We start from the raw sequence: 24,045 nt of genomic DNA, 5'->3' as shown, positions 1-24,045 counted from the left end.
TGTTAAAGATAAACCTTGCTTCTGTAATCTTTCAACCAAGGTCAGGAGTATTGATTAGGGGTGTGCAGCACGGTCGCATAGAAGTTGCGCTATCATAATAGATACTATTACCAAGTCAGCTGAATGTTAATTAGCCTACCTTAAGTTAGAATCTTGGAAGTCACAATAAACATTGGATTTGGACATTTTTCGTTTCTATTCTGTTTATGTTATGAATTTCTGAGTGTAGCCTACACAATGCAGAGAAATAAAAGGGAGACCCAAATTCGTTTGAAGGACTGTCATTGCATTGTTATGACACATGCTGTAAAAACGTGTTGGCAATGTGAATAAGTTAACACTGTTGGTTATTCAAATATAATGAATCATTATTTGATGAATAATATCCAAATAACACTATCATATACAATATGGTAGGAGGGTTAAACTCGCTAGCCAAAGGATAGGCTACAAAATGAATGAACCACTTTGTATTATTTTACCACTACATCCCTGATACTGATTGTAGTGTCAAACTAACAGGTGAGAGGGAGGAGTATGTTCTCTGAGATGTGGGTCTGAGAGTGTTCATCTAGTTCAAGCTGTAGTGCTCTCTATCTTCCGATAGTCCACTACAATGTTCTTCCACGCTGGAATACTGCTAACAGCCTTTATAGGTAAATCTAGTTTATTTTTTCACAGTTTTAATTTAAGAATAATACATCTTTAATATAAATGTAGTTTCAAATAGCTCTAGTCATTGTCGTATGTTTCATTTTAATACCTGCTATAAGGTTTTATTTAATCAATTTCCCCCAATTGTTTTCAGGTTGCACCTTCGGAAATACAATCACTTCAAACAGTGCTGAGGTCAACACAGTGGAGGGTTTAACCATAACCCTCTCCTGCAACTACTCCTCATCTAACTATCAACTATGGTATCGCAAGTACCCAAGATCAGAGCCCGAGTTTATCGTGGCTGTTTATTCTGATAAGGCTCAGAACTCAAGCACCGACCCCCGCTTATCTGGGATTCTGAACAAAGAGAGAAATCACATCTTCTTGAACATCAACTCTGCTAAACTCTCAGACTCTGCAGTGTACTACTGCGCCATGCAGCCCACAGTGAACAAAACAGACTCACTGTCATACAAAAACCTCAGTCTCACACATGAAGAAGAAAAACTACTCTCTCATCTCTGCTTGTACTGCATAATGATTTTTTTGTTGGCTTGTTAGCTTGCTTGGAAATAAAATACTGACAAATAGAAATGGTTAAAAAAACTACAAGCCATCTCCATGTTGTACAATTAACATTATTTATTTATTTGTATTGTAAATAATGATAATATTTGTTTCCCTTTCACTTCCATGGACGAGGTGAATGTTCAACTTGAACATTAACAAAAGAAAAGGTTCAAGTTTCATCATAACATTGTGCATTATAAATTTGCCCTTGTTCATTCTCCATGATTTAGATGTGCCCATTTACGCATTATTGTTTCCCCACCACAAGATAAAAACACACTTCCCTGGCTCAATGCAATACTACTTTCCACCCCATGAGGGAGACATTTCTGTGCTTATCTGTGAATAGATATTTGGCTCTAAATCTCATAAAGTTGCAGGTACACACTGGCTGGCAGAGAGATTGAGGACATCAGTCAGGTTGTGCTTTCTCTCACAACCATAAATACATAAACCATGACAATGATCTTATTTATCCTACTGGCATGTGTCTGTGGTAAGACTACTTTCATATACGTTTATTTAATGTGCTTCTTTAAATTCAATTGATATATATTAACATGTTATACATGTGTCATATATTTTTTTGTATTTGCCATTGATATTGGATTTATTCATTTGCAGTTGGCAAAGGCAATGATGACTCTGTACATCAACCAAAAGAACATGTAATCAGCTCTCAGGGCAGAATGGTGACAATCAACTGTCAGTATGACACCACAGGATTTCAAATCTACCTGTTTTGGTATCAGCAGCAGGCAAATAACGTCCCAACATATATGCTGCAAAGATCTCAATATGGAGAAGAGATCAATAGTGATGAGTTCAAGGACAGATTCAATGCTACCCTCCACACCACTTCAAAAACTGTTCCTCTGACCATCCATAATCTGCAAGTATCTGACTCTGCTGTGTACTACTGTGCTATGAGGCCCACAGTGACAGCTACACTCTGAAACTCCATACAAAAAAGACTGACTTGTTTCGAATGATTTGAAAATGTAACACACTGGAAAGAGTCAACTTTGTTCCTTTGTTTTTCACTTCTCGTCATGACTTCAAAGAATAGTAATACAAAATATCATGTGGCAAGTAAAACACATTTTGTATAATGCAATACTCTGCTACGTTTAACTAATGAATTACAAATTACAAACAAAAAGAGAGGCATCACATGCTTTCATAGTTAGAGTAGGCCAGCCATACAGTAATACATTATACATATATACGTTATACATTATATATTATACATATATAATAAATTTACATAATATTTTATAAATAAATATGTTTACCATCACAAATTCTCCAGACATGGATATTGTGTTTCCTCTACAGCAGATGTTCTGCTACTCCTCAGTGAATTAGCAAATCCCAGTTGGCAAGTAAGTGTCTGTGTATAGGCTATGGCCCTGGGTATAACCCAGTAACATTTTGTAATGAAACACTACCACACATTACCACATTTCTGTACAGCGTTCCAATATGTAGATTGTAATACATAGATCAACCACTAGAGGGCCCTTTTCTCAAAGCAAGGCTACCGTAACTTCCATTGACCACTGTAGATCCACCAATCAAAGTGTTCAGAGTGAGGCCTTCCTTAATGAAAGACGTGACTTTTTTGAGTGTCAATGCAGTAGCCGAAAGAGAAGCAATGAAGAATGAGAAGAATGGTGACTATACACACTGCATTATGACAACAGGTGAAGTCAAATTAAAAACAGTAGTTGGTGTGTTGCACATCATGTAAAAGTTATATAGCATATAGAGATAAGAATATCATGTTTTGCATTGCCCTTACTTGAATCCTTTACAGATATTGTGGCTGATCAACTCACCCCTGCTAAATCCGATGTAATAAGTCTGGAAGGGAACTCTACGAAGTTGGAGTGTTTATATACAACAAGCAGTGAGAATGTTTTGCTTTACTGGTACAAGCAGTATCCAAATGAAGCACCTCATTATATACTATACAAAGGAGCAAGATCATGGAGTGGTGAAAAAAATATTCCTGACCCTCAGCATTATGATTCCACAACATCCAGCACATCTACTGAGCTCATCATTACAGTTCTGTCTGTGGCAGACACAGCTCTCTACTACTGTGCCCTGAGGACCCCAGTGATACAAACTCACTGAAAAACTGAACAAAAACCTAAACATAGATAATAGTTTTTTTTCAGACAAACACATCAAAGTAATCTTACCGCCCACAGGGTTTCATTTTCAAACTCACATGATGAATTTTTTAGAGTTGTGGTCACACCTGGAGTTCACTGCCACATGGGTTGAATAACAGGGCCAACTGTGACATTCTCCAGTAGTCTTTTCTGTTAACTGTTCACTTCGGACGTGGTAGTGTGTAACAATGTTAATGATACATTCTCTATATGAAAGTAGATCCAGATGAACATACAAACAACAAGGGTATTTTAGAAACTATATGAGCTATGCCAAGGTAGGCCCTAATGCGGGCAGACATAATCAAATTAAATAGGCAAGGGTGAGTTTTAAACAAGGAAAATGGCTCTCCTGACCAATAAAGATAGACCAATTACACATTCTATAGTCTATTGCTATAGATTCCATAACAAGATTTTACCATAATTATACACATGCACAACACTGCTAAAACTTTGAAAAATGTGATTGATGTTTGGTAAGGAAGTTTAGCCTCCCTAAGGGGCTGCTGATCACTTTCTACTCAGCCATCATTTAGTCTATCATCTGCACCTCCATCACTGTCTGGTTTGGGTCAGCCACCAAACAGGACAGGGCCAGACTGCAACGGACAATAAGGGCTGCAGAGACTCAAAACTGCACTGATTGATGTCATTTTGTTCCCAAATGAAAATGTATACGTGTAATCATCCACAGATAGATGCTAGGTTGTTGTTAGACCGGAGCTTCCTTTTAAACCTATTGCAAAGTGCATCCAGATTCATCAATTGCCCATTTATTTGTGTTTGCCTATCACAAAATTGTAACCCCTGGCTCTTCAGTACAATACTTTCCAGGCTTTGGAGAAGATATTTCTACCTCACACACAATTCTAATGGTCTCCTAATCCAGGTTTTGGAGAAGATATTTCTACCACACAGAGACGAAAGGTAGAGGTGGCGTCTGCGCCTTTCGTCTAATCCTTATGATACAGTGGGTCCCAGTTAAGAATTGACACTTCATTCACCATCAAGGTGATTCACGCAGCTGGGTGAAATGTAAGTACAACTGCAGCCGCTTGGGGGCAGCATAGTCCGCTGTGGCGTTCCACGGTCAAACCTGATGGAGCGTTCGACAGCAAGGGCTGTGATTGGCCGAGTTTTCAGTGCGTTTCTCTTGTGTTTTTAGCAGCCCCTGCAACATGCTAGTCCACTGTAGCCTATAAGCTTTGTACATAATGTTAAACATAGTTTTGGATTCAGTGGCAAGATGTCTTGATTGTACAGTGTCTGTCTCTCAGTAATGTTTTAAAATGAGAGCTTCGTCAGCTGGCAGTAGGCTACTTTGTCGGCAGTCATGAGAAGTTCGCTTGCTAACAGAACATAAATATGCTGCCCAGAAACCTTGTGAATAGTTCTGATTTGTTTTACTACACTAACGAGGTTAAATATAGCCTTTGCCTACAGCATCTCCTTAACAGTAATGATAACAAAATGACAGCATTCATATGACAAAAGGAAAACGAATTCGGTCACTCAAGACTGTGCCACAGCAACCAGTGTAGGCTACAGTCCTACCCAATAGGCCTACTCAAAGCAGATAGCGTTGTCTAACGGTCGAGTGGGTTAATGCGAGTATTTCCAGAACAGGTCTGCAAATTTCAGGCAGCTCTGAGTTCGAATTTAGGTAGGAGCAGAGCCATATAAAGGCCTATTGTTATCATTTTTGCAAGGTGTTGATAGCTGTTTTTGGGACACGTTAAACGTTCTTTATAATGAGCGCATACGGGGAGTAAAACGACTGTTACGCGCTGTTACAACTGTAGGCTACAATGATTGCAATACAAAAATATGCGCGTGTTAGTTTAGTTAGTTTTGTGATGTTTTGCACTTTTGCCTCATGTGTTTTCAGGTTTGAGGGCTTTTTTTGACAAGATTGACCTTGGTTAGACTCTGCATATGTTATTTCTCCGTATGGAAAATAAAGTCAATTTTCGACACACGTCTGTTATTAGTTCAATGACAAGTGTTCCTTGTTAAAACATGTGACTAGTGAAACTCAAATGATTTTAGAAATATTTAGCCAAAGCCAAAAAGTGTTAGAGAGAAGGAGAGACGGTGCAGCTCAAATGTCTTCTTAATTTTCTTTATTCTTTAGTAAAAGGTGCAGAACATTATTAAACTTTGACTAACGTTTCGATGTGTCGATGTTTAAGGTGCATCAAAGTTTAAGGTGTCTAATGGTGTCCCAAAATTGCAATACACAGATCAGCCACCAGAGGGCATCTTTCTCACAGCCAAAATGGGGTAGCTTCCACTGACATACAGTAACTGAGAGATTCAGAGAGAAGAAAAGGGTTGTGTGAGGCTGGGTCTTTCCAAATCAGTAAAACCATGGAGGGATGGCTGAGTGTTTCATTTCTAATTGCTTGCTTTTCAGGTAAACACATTGCCATGATCATTACACATAGGTACTAACAAATGTTGCTGTTTTCTATTTAGTGAAGTGTGATACTCATTTGTTCCAGTTTGCAGTGGAAGGGATTCTGTTGATCAATCACATGGTTCTCTAACTGCTCGGGAGGGAGACCTGCTGACCCTGGACTGTAAATATGAGACAATAGACACATCACCATATCTCTTCTGGTACATTCAGCGAGTAAGAGGAGCCCCAGAGTATATATTACTGAGACATAAAGCTTTTAGCGAAAATGACCAGGAGTTCAAGCAGAGATTCAATGCTACACTCAACACAGACCAAAAAACTGTTCCTCTGACGATACAGAATCTACAGGTGTCTGACTCTGCCATGTACTACTGTGCTCTGAGGCCCACAGTGACAGTAGCAAATACAACACTCCTACAAAAACCATACAATGTCTCTGTGATGTCGCTTTAAAGGACTTGATCAAATTGATGATGTGATCTAAAGTGATTTATTACATGGCTCTTCAGAGTGCTGCAGAAAGTAAAATTCACATGAATGGGCCTTCCCAACATTCGGAGGTCTGTTAAAACTATATAATGACCGCTGCAAAGTATATAATGACTGCTGTGAATCTCAACATTGGTCTGTCAGGGCCTTGATTGCCCTTTAAGGACTTATTTTACGATAATGACTGGTGGACAATACATTATAAAAGATCATCGAAAAGAGCGTTCATAAGAACTGAACAACTTTCAGTCATGATAACATCCTGTGAGGCTGTGACATTCCTCCTGAAGAGGGAGGTAGGCAAAGAATGTGTCTGAGGAAGTGTTCTGTGATCCAGTAGCAAAGAGGCTGAATGAGTGAGGTTCCTCACGGGCTTCTCAGAGTTGATGTCATCCATCATCCATCACAGGTGACGATGGCTCTGAGATTTCTTCTGCTTCTCGTGGCTCTTGTTGGTAAGTATATGAATAGTGTGATCTACACAATGAAAAAGTATGAATAATGGGATCTATACTCACAATTACGCAGATGACTTCTTAAAGCTAACTACCTTTCAACTTTAAAATTACTCCTGTGATGAAGAGAGCTTTTCTAAGATTAAGACAGGGTCACATTTTTGATGTCCACAGGTCACAATTTGGCAGATGACATTAAATCAGCCAAATCAGAAGAGAAAGCAGTGACAGGAGAAGATGTGACAATCTCATGCAACTACACAGTTTCAGCCTACAACCTACTGTGGTATCGCCAGTATCCCAGATCAGCTCCACAGTTTCTGGTGCTCACTGCTAACATGGGTGGAGATAAGAAATCAGATGAAGATCAGCGAATATCTGTGAGGGTGAATGAAGAGAAAACTCAAGTCTCTCTGCAGATCTCCTCTGTTCAAGTATCTGACTCTGCTGTGTACTACTGTGCTCTGAGGCCCACAGTAACACAAAACCACAATCTTCCATACAAAAACCTGACTGCTGAGATAAATATGCCTGTATGTCGTAATCCATTTTGAATAAATGTATAACAATAAATAAAACAACTCCAAATGAGTCAAACAAGATAATATGTGACAGTAATTGAGATCAGGTACAGTATATCCCAACTCATCACAGTCAACATACCCCACTGGCCAACTGTTCCTGATGCTGTTTCTTTTCTTAACAGTTACAGTACTGGTGGGTTAGAGTCTCTATACATCTCTACTTAGATTATAAAATACAGCTCTGGAAAAAAATAAGAGACCACTGCACATTTTTCTGATGTCATCTTATGGTTACTGAGTATTCAAATGAATTCAAATTTGCAGTGGTCTCTTAATTTCCGCCAGAGGTGTGCTTTTTAGAAACAAAATTAACCAAACTATGGTCTAAAATCTAAATAAATGGTAAGGAATCCAAAATATAATAAAGCCATGAAATAATTATATTCTTACTTTTTCAGGTAGCAGTTTACAAGATGACATCACTCCAGCCTCTACAGAACTTCTTGTCTCAGAGGGTGAAACAGCTTCTCTCTCCTGCACATACAGTGTTGCTGTGGACAGTGACAGTGTTGATGTGACATCAAGGTGAAATTAATTCCTCCAGTGACATCAAGGTGAAATTAATTCCTCCTCATCCTCGTGCCTCTGGTTAAGTGGATACAGACTTTAAAACAGGTTCATCTGAATATCTCATCTGCTGAAGTCTCAGACTCTGCTGTCTATTACTGCTCTGAGCCCACAGTGACAGGAACACTAACTTAACCCAAATAGCACTGACATTTCTGGTGCACGCTTCAGATAACCATTATGATTTTACGGTACATCAATACTGAAACTAATTATTTTAAGCCTCTGTTTACAGTAGTTTGTTTTTGTCCAGAGTGATCTGCTTAATTTACAGAAAAAATAATGTTAACAAAATGTGCATAATGCACACAAATTGATGAGAAAAAAAAAAAGCTTTAGCAAACTGCTCGATAACTAGCAATAGCTATCATATTATTGATTTTTTTTTACCTTTGTTATATCTCATACAGTTAGAATGTGTGCTTTCATCTACCTGTTTACTGATACTTAATGTCAGGACATATGAATTTGCTGGTCTCTGTAATGTAAACAATTGACCACATGATGGCAACGTAAGCTTTGTTTTTTTATGTTACTTTTTTTACTTCATCATTCAGTTAGAATCATTCTGAATTTATTCCAAGTAAAAGATAAATGGTATTTTTACTATGTTGTGTTTTTGAAGCTTACACAAAAAAGCCAGATAAACACCGGTCCAGAGACTCTCATCCACATGTGATCCAGATGAATACTGTACACTTTTTTCCAGTTAAAATAATTCATAATGTATTCCAAGCAAAACATAAATGGTACTTTTACTGTGCTGTGGACAAAAATAAGCTTATACAAAAATATAAGAAAGACACTGGTCCAAGAAATCATCCAGATGTGATGTGCTTGCAAGTAAGATGGGCGGAGTTGAATATGTGACCACCTGTGAGAGACAAGACCACAGAAAGAAAGATTAGTTTTGTTCTCTCTGCTGGAGTCTACTGGATAACACAAAGCCTTAGAAAAAGCATGATTCGTAGGGTTCAAAAATATTTTATACTTGTCTTTTGCATACTAGGTAAGCCATAAATTAGTGCTGATAATTTATTTCTTCATTTACATATGTATGTAGTATCTAACTATTTTCAGTGCTTGAGCTCTTATTTGTGTTCTGAGTTAAAGTTATTTTTACTTTTTTAGAATGCAGAGGACAGGACACTGTTAATCAGACTGAAAGGGAGGTGATTCATGTTGAAGAAGGATCAGTGACTCTCAAATGTGGATATACAACCGGTAGAACACAAAAGGAGCTCTACTGGTACATACAAAAACCAAAGGACTTCCCTAAATTGATTCTCAAAAGAGATAATTATGGATTTGGGGAAAATGGGACAGAGTTCAATGAGAGATTTCACTCTAAACTAGATTCCTTCTCAAACTCAGTTCCTCTGACCATCCAGAATCTCCAAGTGTCTGACTCTGCTGTGTACTACTGTGCTCTGAGGCCCACAGTGACAGCTGCACATACAGTGCATGTACAAAAACTACAGATTTCACACAAGTATCCTTCCTCATTTTTTTACACAATATCATGGATTAACCTAACTCTAATCCTAATCTAACTAGAGTCCAAAAATGCCCTAAAATAAATCCAGGGTCCTCTATCCTGTGAGGAAATGCCAAGACAACAAAAGCATCTTGCAAAAACATACATGTACTGTAGGGTCATGGGACATTACTCCAGAGGAGGGGCTGGGTGAAGAATGTGTTGAAGGAAGTGTTTCTTTGCGAGTTTGTGACAGTGAGGCTGAACTGAGGTAGAGTGTATTCAGGGTTGATTCCAAACATCATCTATCACAGGTGACAATGGCTCTGACCTGTTTTCTGCTTCTGGTTTCTCTTATAGGTGAGTAGAAATAATGAACATTTTCTTGACTGTGATCTTCAGGTACACTACAGCTGTTGAGTTAGACCTTGTGATCATGACGTTAGAGTGTGTAAATTCTGGTGTGTGACATATTTCTGTCAGACTAATACACATTGAAATGAATTTCTTCCATAGGCAGCATCACAGCAGATGTCATCAAATCAACTAAATCAGATGAGAAGGCATTGGAAGGAGAAAATGTTATGCTGTCGTGTAACTACACTGTTTCAGCATTTACTCTACAGTGGTATCGCCAGTATCCCAGATCAGCTCCACAGTTTCTGGTGCTCACTGCTAATACTGCTGGAGAAAATCAGAAATCAAAAGTACAACAGCGAATGTCTGTGAGGGTGAATGAAGAGAAAACTCAAGTCTCCCTGCAGATCTCCTCTGTTCAAGTTTCTGACTCTGCACTGTACTACTGTGCTCTGGAGCCCACAGTGACACCAAACCACAGACTGACATACAAAAACCTTACAAAGGGTTTGAGACGTACTGTACTTCTCAGTTATAACAAATGTGTATCTACTTCAGCCGAGCCAGGAGTAATCTTCCTTAGTAACAATGACCCAGTACCCTTGCTAACACCAGACCGATGTTCTTTTTTGGGGCTTTTTGTATGAATTGATCTGGACACTGTCAGGTGATGATTGGTACCTGAGTTTTCAGTGATTTTGGAAATTCTCATGAGTTAGAGGATGGCCAAATGGATCTGCAGCGCAAATTCAAATGTGCTCAATGGCAGGCTACTGTCCCTTTACTGACTTAGACATACACAGAAATAATTAAATAAATGCATGAATACCTCATCCTCATAATAATATTGTGGACAAAAATATACATTTCTGGGGGGCGCTGTGGCGCAACTGGTTACAGTGCCCGTACCATAATCTCATAACCACAGTCCGACCCAGGTCATTTCCTGATACCACCCCATCTCTCTCTCCCACTCACTTCATGTCACTCTCTCCACTGTCCTGTCAAATTATGGCAAAAGCCCCACAAAAGAAAATGTTTGTATATATATATACAGTTAAGAACCTGGTGACCTTCTCAAAGAAAAAGGGGCTACATTAACATTCTGGAGGAAAAGATAAGGCAGTGTGCCGAGAGACTTACCCCAATAGGTGGCATTGGACTATTAAACCACACATTGATCCAAAACATACAGCCAAACAAAGCAAGAAATGGTTAACAGAGAACACTATCAACATTTTAGAGTGGCCCAGCCAGAGTCCAGACCTCAATCCGTCAAAAAGGTGAGCACAAGGCCAGAGTGATGGCAAAGAATCGTTCCTGCCTCAAAACCTGTATTACTGCTAAAAAGGTGCAGTCTAAAATTATTGTGGAGACACAGAGAGGCTTGGTAGGTATTACAAGAACCATTTTGAAAGCTGTGAATGCAAATGAAGATGTTTCCACTGATTATATCTAAAAGGTGTATGAATAATTTTGGACATGCCATTTTTCATAAAAATGTTAAAAAGATGAAAACACTTATTATTGTTTTATTCCATGTTTCTACTAACCTGACTCTCGCCAGATGAATTTCGTTCCGCCTAGCTCCACTCATCCATCTGGGATCGCTCCATTGGAGAGGTGTTTCAGAAGGCTGGGCCGTCATCTTTATTGACGTGCTACTTCAACCACTCACATCGAAGCCAACCCGTGACGCTGACGAGCGATTTGTCTAAATTAAAACAGTCTCACAGTCGCTTTTCCGCTACGTCACATCTATGAAACTCCTGCCCTGTGTCCTGATTGGCTCTACCATAAAATCTGGTGCCGAAATCATTAACAACGGAAGCGATCCCAGATGGATGTGAGTGGAGCTAGGCGGAGCTAGGCAGAGCTAAGCGGAACGAAATTCAACTGGCGAGAGTCAGGTTATGTTTCTACCACATTGTCTTACAACCTTTAGCCATGTGGCAGTGTTATTTTCAGTCAGAACAAACATATTGGTCAACTTTAAATCAATACTTGCCAGGGGTATGAATAATTTTGTTCTTAACTGTATATACTGTATATAAAAAGAAAATACGTTTCTTGATCTAATGGTACTGTAATACATAACAAGGAACATGTGAATATATAATGTATTAGATTAATTCATTATTGCAGCAAGGCTCTGTGAAAAGCAAATGTACTGTAGTTGTAAGCAGCAGTGTAAGGTGTTAAGCGTCAGTTTTCTGTCTCATGTAGCAGAGATGCACAAGAGGAGGAGTCATGCAGAAGGAGTGTGATGTATAGGAGGGATGTTTTAGTTACAGTTGCCATATGTTCATGTCTATACCAGTGGTTCCAGCCTAGGAGTAAATTATGCTGTTTCTTCTGTTTCTAGTTTTAATGTCCACAGGTACTGTATGCTTGCTGTTACTTAGCTAGCTCATGCACTGTAATAATATGCATTGCAATATGATGAACCTACTCCTGAGTATTTCATTGTAATAAAATCCATTACTTTTTCAGGTAACAGTTTACAAGATGATATCACTCCAGCCTCCAGAGAACTTCTTGTCTCAGAGGATGAAACAGCTTTTCTCTCCTGCACATACAGTGTTGCTGTGGACAGACTGCTATGGTATCGACAGAATCCAGGATCTAAACCAGAATTCATCATTCTCTTGTGGGAATCCAATGACATCAAGGTTGAATCAACTCCTCCTCATCCTCGTGCCTCTGCTAAATTGTATAAAGACTCTAAACAGGTTCTACTGAATATCTCATCTGCTGAAGTCTCAGACGCTGCTGTCTACTACTGCGCTCTGCAGCCCACAATGACAGAAAACCCAGCTGCACTGAACAAAAACCCTCCCACAAGGGCAGAGACAATCTGCTTTTTTCAATTATTCATAGTCTTAAAGGTCTGATTTTATTCCTCAATTATAGGCTACTTTATTTTGTGATAATTTAACGACTTCATGCTGCTGATATTCATGTTAAATCAAAATAACAGTTTTGAGTTAAAATACTGATGTTGATTAAACATTGGACATTCATAGTCAAAGACACAATATGAGAAATAATCTATGAGATAAAAATATGTTGTTGTACAATACTGAAGTTGAAAGCACAGAGTTGGAATCAATAATTATTAAATATGTTTCCAGATTATTTCTGAACTCAACCCCAATCAGTTTTCCTCTTGGAAGTGGAGTGGTTAACAGAAACTGGGAATTATCAGGCATATACAAAATATATCTGTCAAAATCTGTCTTTCAATGAAGTTCCATAGCAATAAGTGAACTAAATACTCACGGAATGATATGAAAGACGTGAATCATAAGCACAAAACCTGTTGGCATTGACAGGGCTCATTATATGTGAATTGAACTTTCTGCAGCTGTGTACGTTTTAGTAATTAGTATCCTCATATTCATTTAGATGATATATGTTTGTGTGAAGGAAAGATAGACATGTTAACATGTCGGCAAACTTCTACCAGTGACACTCACTCAGAGTGGTGTTTGTAAGGTTTTGCATGACCTTTAGGTAAGTAGCTCATAGTTTTAGACCAAAATTATAGTGCTTTAAAACACCAGGACAGTTTCTGTTCTTTTTTTAAATGAAGTAAGAATGAGTGTGTTCATCTACCTGTTTACTGAGTTGAAATATAATGTCAGGGCAAATTAATTGTGTGTCTCTGTGTGTGTTATGCAAAAGATTGACCACATGGTGGCAATATAGGCTTAGTTTGAGCATTGATTTATTGTACATCAGTGGGCATGATTATACTCCATCAGTTAAAATCATTATGAATTTATTCCAAGTAAAAGGTGAATGATATGTTAATTATGCCACATTACTTTGAAGCTTATACAAAAATATAAGATAGACACTGGTCCAGTGACTCACCCAGATCACGTGTTTCCAAGTAAGATGGGCGGAGTTGAATATGTGACAACCGGTGAGAGAAAAGACTAGGGATAGTTTTGTACTCTCTGCTGTAGTCTACTGATAACAAAGAGAAGCTTAGAGAAAGCATGATTCTTTGGGTTGGAAAAAGTTTTATACTTGTCTTTTGCATACTTGGTAAGGCATAAACTAGTGCTGATAACTTCTTTCTCCGTTTATAAATATCTAATTATTTTCAGTGCTTGAGCTCTTAGTTGTGTTCTGAGCTAAAGTTATTTTTATCTTTTTAGAATGCAGAGGACAGGACACTGTTAATCAGACTCAAAGGGAGGTGATTCATGTTGAAGGAAGATCAGTGACTCTCAAATGTGAATACACAACAACTAGATCACTACAGGAGCTCTACTGGTACATAAAAAGATCAAAGGACTTCCCCAAACTTATTCTCAAAAGAGATAATTTTGGAATTGGGGAAAATGGCACAGAGTTCAATGAGAGATTTCACTCTGAACTAGATTCCTCCTCAAATTCAGTTCCTCTGACCATCCAGAATCTGCAAGTGTCTGACTCTGCTGTGTACTACTGTGCTCTGAGGCTCACAGTGACAGCTGCACCCTCAGTGCATGTACAAAAACTACAGATTTCACACAAGCATCTTCCTCTGTCCTCTACACAATACCATAATGGATTAGCCTAACTCTAACCCTAAACTTACCCAAGTACAACAATGCCCTTACATCCAGGGTCACTTGTCCCATTTAACTCATTGAGTGCCAAAAACTTAATATTACGTTTTTCCTTCCCATGCGTTGAGTGCCAAAAACGTAATATTACGTTTTTAGCTCTTTTTTTTAAATTACGAAACTAGACACTCTAATACATCTTATATGTGATTTTGGGAACTCTGTGAGGAATGGAAATTAAATATATGACGATCGTGAAACTCATGAAAACGCACAATCTGGACATTTTATCTGGACATTTTATCATACCTCGGTTGCCGCTTTGGGTCGAATCAGTGACGCATGCACGTCGTATGCAGGACTTCTCTGTGCAATCTATATCCTATCTTAGATTCAAGCACAGTCAAATGAAGTCCAGGTTATTAGAATGTTAGTCTTGACTCGTTAAATCAGGGAAAGATGGAACACATTTTGAGGGGTTCAAAGAAATAGATAAAAAAAATAGAATAGAATGGAGCATCTATTGTTGCAGCCTCTCATCATAGACAATAATATTACAATACAAGCCAAATGCTGTGTGGTTAAAGCCTGCCCCCTGCTGGTGAGCCATGCCAAACTGGCATTTTCAACACACACTATCCTTGCAGAACCCCCTACACTTTAAAAAAACTTGATACGCCCCTGACTAGATGATCCTCCTCCCCCACTTCCTATGCAGATCAACAGCACTATTATAAACCAAAAGAGCTTGATCAGCTGGAGACTTCGCTCACTGCCATGCACAACTGACAGGCTGAGGAAGTAATTTGTCCCCAGGGACATTGAACTGTTAAATGCTTCACTAAAGGGAAGAGGAGAGACCCATGTTTGAGGTGGGCTACACGCTTCACAATGACAGCAAAGAGTTGTTATCAGACATTCACTAAGACTTATTACCCAGCACCAATCTATCTAATAAAAACTTCTGGAAGTGCCATTAATGATAAGTTATAAAATATTATAAAATATACCCGACCGAGGACCGAATATTTTAAAATTAAATAAAGGAAAACCGAATATTGATCCTTCATTTAAATTTCCAGTATTATTGTTATGTGGTATATAGGAAGTGGAACCAAGTCAAGCAGCATGCGTGTCTTGCCGCAGAAAGCTGCGTTGTCTGATGGACAAAGCACATAATGATGACAACTCTTTGCTGTCATTGTGAAGCATGTAGCCCACCTCACAATGATTCTGCCATTTTTATAGCTGTAACAGTAAGTGTTCACATTAATATAATGTTCCCCATACACAAAAAAATATTTGAAAAATATTTTCACAATATATTTTGAAATATATGTACATATTCAAAATTGACAGAAAAAAAAAAAACAATTTTGACACTTAAAATATATTTCAATATATTTTTCCAAATAAGTGCCCTTAACGACCCACAGTCAGTCTCCATAGCTTAACATGGTACAAGTCAATCCCCTACTAAACATCTTTCTTAAACTGCTGTCCCACCCCCTTTAATTATAGTATAAACAGATTAATGAGGAGAAAATTAAATTGAAACAGTGATGTATCGCTTGACCATCCATTTGGGTCCAGACCAAAGCAGAGTGTGTGCAGACTGGTATTTCTTATGATGGACCTGGGCCAGCTTCCCTGTGATGGACCTGGACCAATTTTTTTATGATGAGCCTGGACCAACATCCCTGCGATGGACCTGGACCAACTTCCTTATGATGGACCTGGACCAACTTCCCTGTGATGGACATGAAGCAACTTCTCTGTGATGGGCCTGGACCAGCTTCACTGTGATGGACCTGGACCAGCTTCACTGTGATGGACCTGGACCAACTTTCTTATGATGGACCTTGACCAACTTCCCTGTGATGTACAGGGACAAAGTTCCCTATAATGGGCCTGGAATAAACAAAGCAGACAAAATTATTTTGCAGCTTATTGTATAAAGGTTTAAACATGGCAAGTTTCTCAGAAATGTAGCAAAAAAGAAAAACAGTCTAACGACAACTGACAGATTTGTATTGCCTATTAGCAATCTATTTTTTGTATTTTACCTAGCCTAGCAGCTAACATTAGCACTAATTACCATGGCAACAAGATTGCTAAATGAGCTTCAAAGCTATATCAACTATTGGGTCTCTTCTTGGTAATAGGCTAAAGCAGTCACTTTTGTTTGTTGTACATCTTCCAGGAGTGACCACCATTTTGGTCCTGGACAAACATGACAATGTGGGTCCTGGTCCAACATTGTAAAGACGGTCCAAGACCAACATGGCAATGTCGCTCCAGGACCATGTACAAACAAAAGCTACTGCTTTAGCCTATTACCAAGCTACATTAGTAGTCCAAAAGTGTGCTCCTTAGCAAGTGAACTAACATAACACCGGCTTGGCACTTCACATAGTTGCATGCTGCACCTACCTATTAGCAAGCTAATTTGGTAGCATAAATTTATGTTCCCTAGCCTAGCCTCTAACATAATAACAGCGGCACCAAGATTGCTAAATGAGCTTCAAAGCTACTTCAACTACTGTATCCCTTCGAAATAAGTTATTTAAAAGATGCATACATGTAGCCACTGAATTACCTATTAGGAAGCTAATGTATTACAATAAATGTATGGTCCCTAGCCTGGCAACTAACATTAGACAAACATGGAACCAAGTCAACTAAAACGAAAATAAAAAAAATCTAAGGTGCATATATTCAGATTCCACTCGGAATTACTTTATTTTACAACTATTTTACACACAAATATGCAAGGACCTACCTTTATTGAGATACAAATTGGTGATCCACTGGTTGTTTCTGGAGGGAAATTTCAAAATGGCAATGGGAGAAGCAGAAGACTCACATTGATGACATCACAAGGCTGTGATTGGTTAAAGAGTTGTTGGTCCAGGACCATCTTTAGAATGTTGGTCCAGGAACAACTCTTACTTGAACAAATCACGGTCACACATACTTAGAACATAAAGTGAACATATGGTGATGTTGATAACAGGGAAAGTGACCTACATTTAGTTATGATAAACATATCAACCTGAGGTCATACATTTGTATTTTACATATGACTTTGCTTTGCTGTCTCTCCCTCTCTCTCTCTCTCTCTTTGAGTTGTAACCTTGGTGTCATGTGACATTACTCCAGAGGAGGGGCTGGGCAAATAATGTGTCGAGGGAAGTGTTTCTTTGAGTTTGTGACTGAGTTAGTGAGGCTGAACTGAGGTAGAGTGTATTCAGGGTTGATTCCAAACATCATCTATCACAGGTGACAATGGCTCTGACCTGTTTTCTGCTTCTGGTTTCTCTTATAGGTGAGTAGAAATAATGAACATTTTCATGATTGTGATCTTCAGGTGTACTAGAGCGAGACCTTGTGATCATGACGTTGGAGTGGGTAAATTCTGGTGACACATATTGCTGTCAGACTAATACACATTGAAATTAATCTCTTATAGGCAGCACCTCAGCAGATGTCATCAAATCAACTAAATCAGATGAGAAGGCATTGGAAGGAGAAAATGTGATGCTGTCGTGTGACTACACTGTTTCAGCATATACTCTACAGTGGTATCGCCAGTATCCCAGATCAGCTCCACAGTTTCTGGTGCTCACTGCTAACATGGGTGGAGATAAGAAATCAGATGAAGATCAGCGAATATCTGTGAGGGTGAATGAAGAGAAAACTCAAGTCTCTTTGCAGATCTCCTCTGCTCAAGTCTCTGACTCTGCACTGTACTACTGTGCCCTGGCAACCACAGTGACACAAAACCACAGACTGCTGTACAAAAACCTTACAATGGGTTTGAGACATACATGTCAGTTGTAAGAAATTACAACTACATTTACTTCAGCAACACTGACACCAGATCGATTTTCAATTAATAATTAGTCTGGCCACTATCAGTTCACATTTGATTTGCAAGGGCCATAATCAGCAGTGAAATTAAAATTCAATTGGTACATTAAACATGTCGGGCAAACATGTCTTCTTCGTGCAGTTGTTTACTCAATTCAAAAGAAAATACTTGTCCATGTCGTAATAATGACACGATCATCCCATCCACTGGTTGTGTTAAACAGCATTCTATCCATACTCCTCCTTAAGTTATCGTATAAATCCCATCCCATACCGTAGAAGCAGTGGTGATTGGGTTTTCAGTACATTGGAGGATGGCCAAATGGATCTGCAGAGCATATTTAAATGTGCTCAAAGATTTGTCTGGGTTCACCTAGGCTACTGTCCCATTACTGACCTATACATTTTGGTTTAAATATACACAGGAATAACGAAAGAAATGCTGACAGAAATGTCTCAGCAACGCTTAATTCTTATTTATAATATGTGAACCAGCAAACAAGTATATTGATCTAAAGTCCTCCGTCTGGGTCCCAAGAACGGCACGCATGACAAGAAATGTGTTATCAACGCGGCATGCGGGGGGTGTCGTGAACATGTCATCAACATGAGCAAATGTGCACAGAGGAGCATACCACCTCCTTCAGGCCCTAAGGGGCACTTTTCTGTCTTATGTAGCAGAGATGCACGAGAGGAGGAGTCATGCAGACGCAGTGTGATGTACAGTATATGAGGGATGTTTTAATGACAGTTGTTATATGTTCATGTCTATACCAGTGGCTCCTGGTGTAAAACATTGCTATGCTGTCTCTTCTGTTTCTAGTTGTAATGTTCACAGGTATGCTTGCAGTTATTCAGCTAGCTCAAAATTAATAACATACATTACACTGTGATTATGAGTATTTAATTATATCTAATTCCTTACCTTTTTAGGTGATAGTTTACAAGATGACATTACTCCAGCTTCTAAAGAACACATCGCTTTAGAGGGAGGAACAGTTTCTCTCTCCTGCACATACAAAGTTGCTGTACAAAAGCTGCAGTGGTATCGGCAGAATCCAGGATCTAAACCAGAATTCATCATGATGTTGTTTGAATTTGGCGATCCAGTGAAATCAAATCGTGCCTCTGGTAAAGTGTATAAAGACTCTAAACAGGTTCATCTGAATATCTCACCTGCTGAAGTCTCAGACTCTGCTGTCTACTACTGCGCTCTGAGGCCCACAGTGACAGGAACACCAGCTGCACTGAACAAAAACCCTCCCAGTTTTTAAACAAGGGCACAGACAACCTTCTTTATGTCATTATTGTCTGTTTCAAGCATATTCATAATCTACATGTAAATGGTGTAATTGTATGCCTGCAAAAAAGTTGGGACACAATTTTAGTAAAATAGATTGCTATGATCTGCTAAATTTTAAATAGAGAATAGTACAAAAGCAACATACCCACAGTCTGTAAACATTTTGGGGGGAATTCTCCCATACATGTGTAAATCTTTTTTTTACGCACTTCAGTTATGCCTTCTGCGCAAGTTCGAAATCAAGGCGGCCTAATGAAAGAGGCGGGATTTATTTAACATAAAAACAGACTGATCCACCACCTCGTCAATTTAGAGAGATGTGGAACGAGGAACGTGGACTTTCTCAGTGACCTTCTGAATGCCATTTAAATCGAGAAAGAACACAAATCAGTCTTTGATTTTGAAAAGTAAGCATGGTGAAATGAATAGATTGACCTGCCTACAGTATGGTGTGTCATCACATAACCTAACACAGATTTGACTTCGTAAAATTTCAGTTTTGCTTTGTGGTTCGTTGATAAAGAGTCAAGACGCGCTTGAGGTGTGTAGATTCATAATTTAAAAACTCACTTTTGAGAAAAAAAAAGTTTAAATGGCAGCTGCTTTTCATAATATCAATGTATCTATGCTAATGAAGCTGTAGACAACATGTATTATGCTGTCTATGTTCTTTTTGGAAATAAATATAGGTTTACATTATTTGCAGATCATCACATTTTGCTATTATTTATATTTTACACAGTGTTCTTCCAACTTCTTTGGAAAAGGGGCCTATAAATTATTGTGTGATATTTAAATTGTTTTGTGCTAAAATTATATTCATAACATGATATCCAAGTTCAATAGAAATATAGTTTTGAGTGAAAGTAGTAATGTTGATTCAAAGTTGGACACTCATAATCAAAGACACGACATTGAGAAACAATCTGTGTAATTAAAGGGTGTAATATGATATACAAATTGAAAGGACAATGTGGAGAACTTAGAGTGGAAAGAGACTGATGAGATACAGGTCCAATTTATTGACAACCACATTTAGGATTTTTAAGCTCAATTTCTCTCTAAGCTCTATTTCTAGACTATTTCTGAGCTCAACCCCAATCAGCTTTCCTGTTTCCTCCTAAACTTTGGATTACTGTGCAAATTTATTTTGATGGTATGCATACGGTCAGGACAGATACAGTAATCTGTCGTTCCCACCAGCCATCCAGGTTGCATTTTGCAGTTCAGTGTTCCAAGCTGGAACACACTACAAAAAGGAAAGAAAATCTTTCATGTTAGCAAGCTTCTAACAGTAAGGCTCTGGGTGATATTTGCAAGGTTTGCATGAATTTAGCTACCTAGCTCATAGTTTTAGACCAACACTCATATAATGCTGATTTAAAACACCACTTGGAGTATAATCCTTTCTTTTTTAGTGCCATGAGATATGATTGGATATGCTGCCGATCTGCCGGGTAATCCTCTATGGCATCACTTTTCAACCACAGCTGCAGAGCTCACTACGTTATTAAGTGACTAAAAGGTTACTGGGTCATAAAGGTGGGTTTGTTGAATAATGTGAAAACACACACACACACACACACACACACACACACACAAATAATGTTACTATGTTATTATAATAAATAGTTGCATTGTATGGGAATGTTGGAAATGGAAATTGTTGACTATAAAAAACTTGCAACACTCCAACACTCCAACTGATTTTTGGAGTGTTTTGTAAATTTATAAAAAATAAAAGACTGAAATATTCCATTTACATAAGTATTCAGACCCTTTGTTATGACGCTTGCAATTGAGCTCTGGAGCATCCTACTTCTATCAATAGTCCTTGAGATGCTTCTACAACTTGATTGGAGTCCACCTGTGCTTAAATGAATTCACTGGACATAATTAGGAAAGGCACACATCTCTTTATATAAGGTCTCACAGTTGATGGTGTATGTCAGAGTGAAAACCAAGCCGAGGTCGAGAGAATTGTCAGGAGACCTGCGAGACAGGGTTGTGTGAAGACACAGATCTGGGGAAGGATACAATAACATTTCTGCAGCATTGAAAGTGTCCAAGAGCTTCCATCATTCTCAAATGGAAACGTTTGGAACAACCAACAGTCTACCTACTGTAGATCTGGCCGCTCAGCCAAACTGAGTAATCTGGGACGAAGGGCCTTAGTCAGACAAGTAACCAAGGACCCAATGGTCATATGAATGAGATCCATAGTTCTACCAGAAAGACTCAGTAGACAGAATAGAATCAGTTAACAATTTAATTAGTAAAGGAACGGTTTGGATGCAAGCATGATAGAGTCCTGAATAGGTAACAGTCTTTGGCGTAGGCCCCGTCTCGGATCCGTCCAGCAATGAGCGGCTCTCGTCTCCTGCCGATGGATGAAGGCAGGGGCGGGGAGCCTACCCCCCACGACGAGACGGGGACCAACTGGTGGCGGTGGCTGAAGGAAGATGATGTGGTAGGCAGACCATGCCCGATTGACGTGAACTGCTGGCAGAGGTGGCTGGAGGGGAGGTGGAGGGGACGTCAAAGTCAGTGTACTGAGAAGCAGAAGCGGTGTTAGGTGCAGGGGCGGACCTGCCATTAGGCATGGTCAGGCAATTGCCTGGGGCCTCGGCCACCAGGGGGCCTCGTCATCCCCATATCGTTTTTCGTTTTTTTTTTTTTTTGTAAATAAATGATCACCGCATCCAAACAATATATTCTAATCCACAATAAAGATTGAAAAAATATTTTGCCTCATGATTGCTCATAAACTCATCATAAAATCAAATGACTGCAGGTCCGCTTCCTGTCACCATAGCAGCAACTAGCTATCTGAACGAGGTCTTGGTGAGGTGTGGAGTTGAGCGATTGACAGCAGCCATGAAACGTTTCCAGAGTGTAAGTGATAAAAGAAAAAGAAAAAGGGAGGAGGAAGAATTTAGAAAGAAATTGCCTAAATTAACCAACTTCTTCCAGTCGAAGAATTCTTCCACGGAAGAAAGTAATTTGGATAGCTCTTGCACTAGGCCTACATATTTTTCTACTGATGATGATGATGATTATGATGTTGATCTAAGTGAAACAGTCGTGAGGGACAAGATCACTGTCACTGCTGAAGTCCGCACTGGTGCTGTTGGTGCTGCTACGGTCACCATTTCAGTAGCAGAAGCTTTGGGTGCAAACGAAACCAGTACGTGAGTAGCCCTAACACGATACAGTTATCAGTGACGACCCTGTGTTATGGCCAGGCACCGTAAGAGATGCAGAGCGAGTTGAAATCGTTAAAAAAGGCCCTGTGCAAATTAAGAACTTTGAATTCCCCAAAAATGCAGATAAACCACCCAGAAGATTCACGGTTGAACATTATTACATGACCATGAAAAATGGAGAAAAAATAAACAGAAAATGGCTAGTTTATTCGGTCAGTGCAGACGCTGTTTATTGTTTTGGATGTCGTCTTTTTGGAAGATCGAACACCTCACTTAATTCGCACGCACACTCTCACTCTCTCTCTCTCTCCCTCTCTTCTACACATAGCCTACACAGACAGACTCTCAAACATAGCTACATAGAGTATATTCACACACAGAGACCCCAAACCCCTAGCCTACACTCTCTCTCTCTCTCTCTCTCTCTCTCTCTCTCTCTCTCACACACACACACACTCACACCATTCATAATTGTAATACTTTCAAAGGTTTTTACTAATGTTTTTTGATTGTCATCTATGGCAATAAATATTTGTTGTATTTGAGTATGCCTCAGCGTCCCATTATTACAGGAAAAAGTGTGTTTTAGTTTTATGGTTGTGGTGTGGGGGGGGGGGGGGGGGGGGGGTTCGGAGGGGCCTCGGGATCCTTTGCCTTGGGCCTCAAAGTGTCCAGGTCCGCCCCTGGTTAGGTGATAGTGGTACATATTTAAAATATGTACCACTATCCCGAAAGTAGGCAGCTAAGACTGGCTCCGTGTAAGCATGGGAGGAGTAAATGCTACACTACAAGTCTTCCTAGTAGAACTTTCGCTGAAGCTATCATTTCCTTTGAGAGGATGAGAGAGGCTTTACGTAAGAAGGATAAACATCAGTGCAGCTCAGTGCCTGGTTTCTTCCACACACACCGTTGGGAATTGTGGCCAAACAGTTCAGTCCTCATTTCATCAAACCAGATGATTTTACTTCTCATGGTCTGAGAGTCGTTGAGGTGCTTTTTGGGAAAATGGCTTCTATCTGTCCACTCTATAAGCCTGACTGGTGGAGTGCTGCACTGATGTTTGTCCTTCTTTACGCTTCTCTCATCCTCTCAAAGGATCCACACAATATACAGTTCAACTATACAATATACAGCTCAACTATAATTCTATACATGAATCATTTCTATATGTTATTTGATGCATAATTTGCAGGGGTGAAGGGAATCATCTGTTTTTTCCCACACCCACAAACACACCTCTTCCCGAATAGAGCTCTCAAAACATGTCCCCGCACGCCTTTGCGTCACTGCCCCGGGAGTGCAGACCTACAGTATAATAATGCGCAATATCATCAGTG

General features: G+C 39.2%; 5 gene segments (V, D, J or C); all 5 read left to right on the top strand.

Annotated features, from left to right (window-relative positions):
- The first annotated feature begins 5,561 nt into the window (after positions 1-5,561).
- On the top strand, positions 5,562-6,288 carry LOC121716959. The segment is given in 2 exon segments: positions 5,562-5,829; positions 5,918-6,288. Coding segments are annotated over 2 exon segments (417 nt in total).
- Positions 6,289-6,676: 388 nt separating this feature from the next.
- On the top strand, positions 6,677-7,367 carry LOC121715856. The segment is given in 2 exon segments: positions 6,677-6,779; positions 6,954-7,367. Coding segments are annotated over 2 exon segments (483 nt in total).
- A 2,119-nt stretch (positions 7,368-9,486) lies between these two features.
- Positions 9,487-18,169, top strand: LOC121722162. The segment is given in 3 exon segments: positions 9,487-9,678; positions 17,566-17,654; positions 17,799-18,169. Coding segments are annotated over 2 exon segments (411 nt in total).
- LOC121715486 lies at positions 9,678-11,004 on the top strand. The segment is given in 2 exon segments: positions 9,678-9,767; positions 9,924-11,004. Coding segments are annotated over 2 exon segments (528 nt in total).
- LOC121716132 lies at positions 12,554-14,453 on the top strand. The segment is given in 2 exon segments: positions 12,554-13,820; positions 13,934-14,453. Coding segments are annotated over 2 exon segments (456 nt in total).
- Positions 18,170-24,045: the final 5,876 nt, after the last annotated feature.

Source organism: Alosa sapidissima, chromosome 1, assembly GCF_018492685.1.
Source record: "Alosa sapidissima isolate fAloSap1 chromosome 1, fAloSap1.pri, whole genome shotgun sequence".
Taxonomy (NCBI): Eukaryota; Metazoa; Chordata; class Actinopteri; order Clupeiformes; family Clupeidae; genus Alosa; species Alosa sapidissima.
Note: the sequence above shows the minus strand (reverse complement) of the source record. Positions and strands in the feature narration are given on the sequence as shown.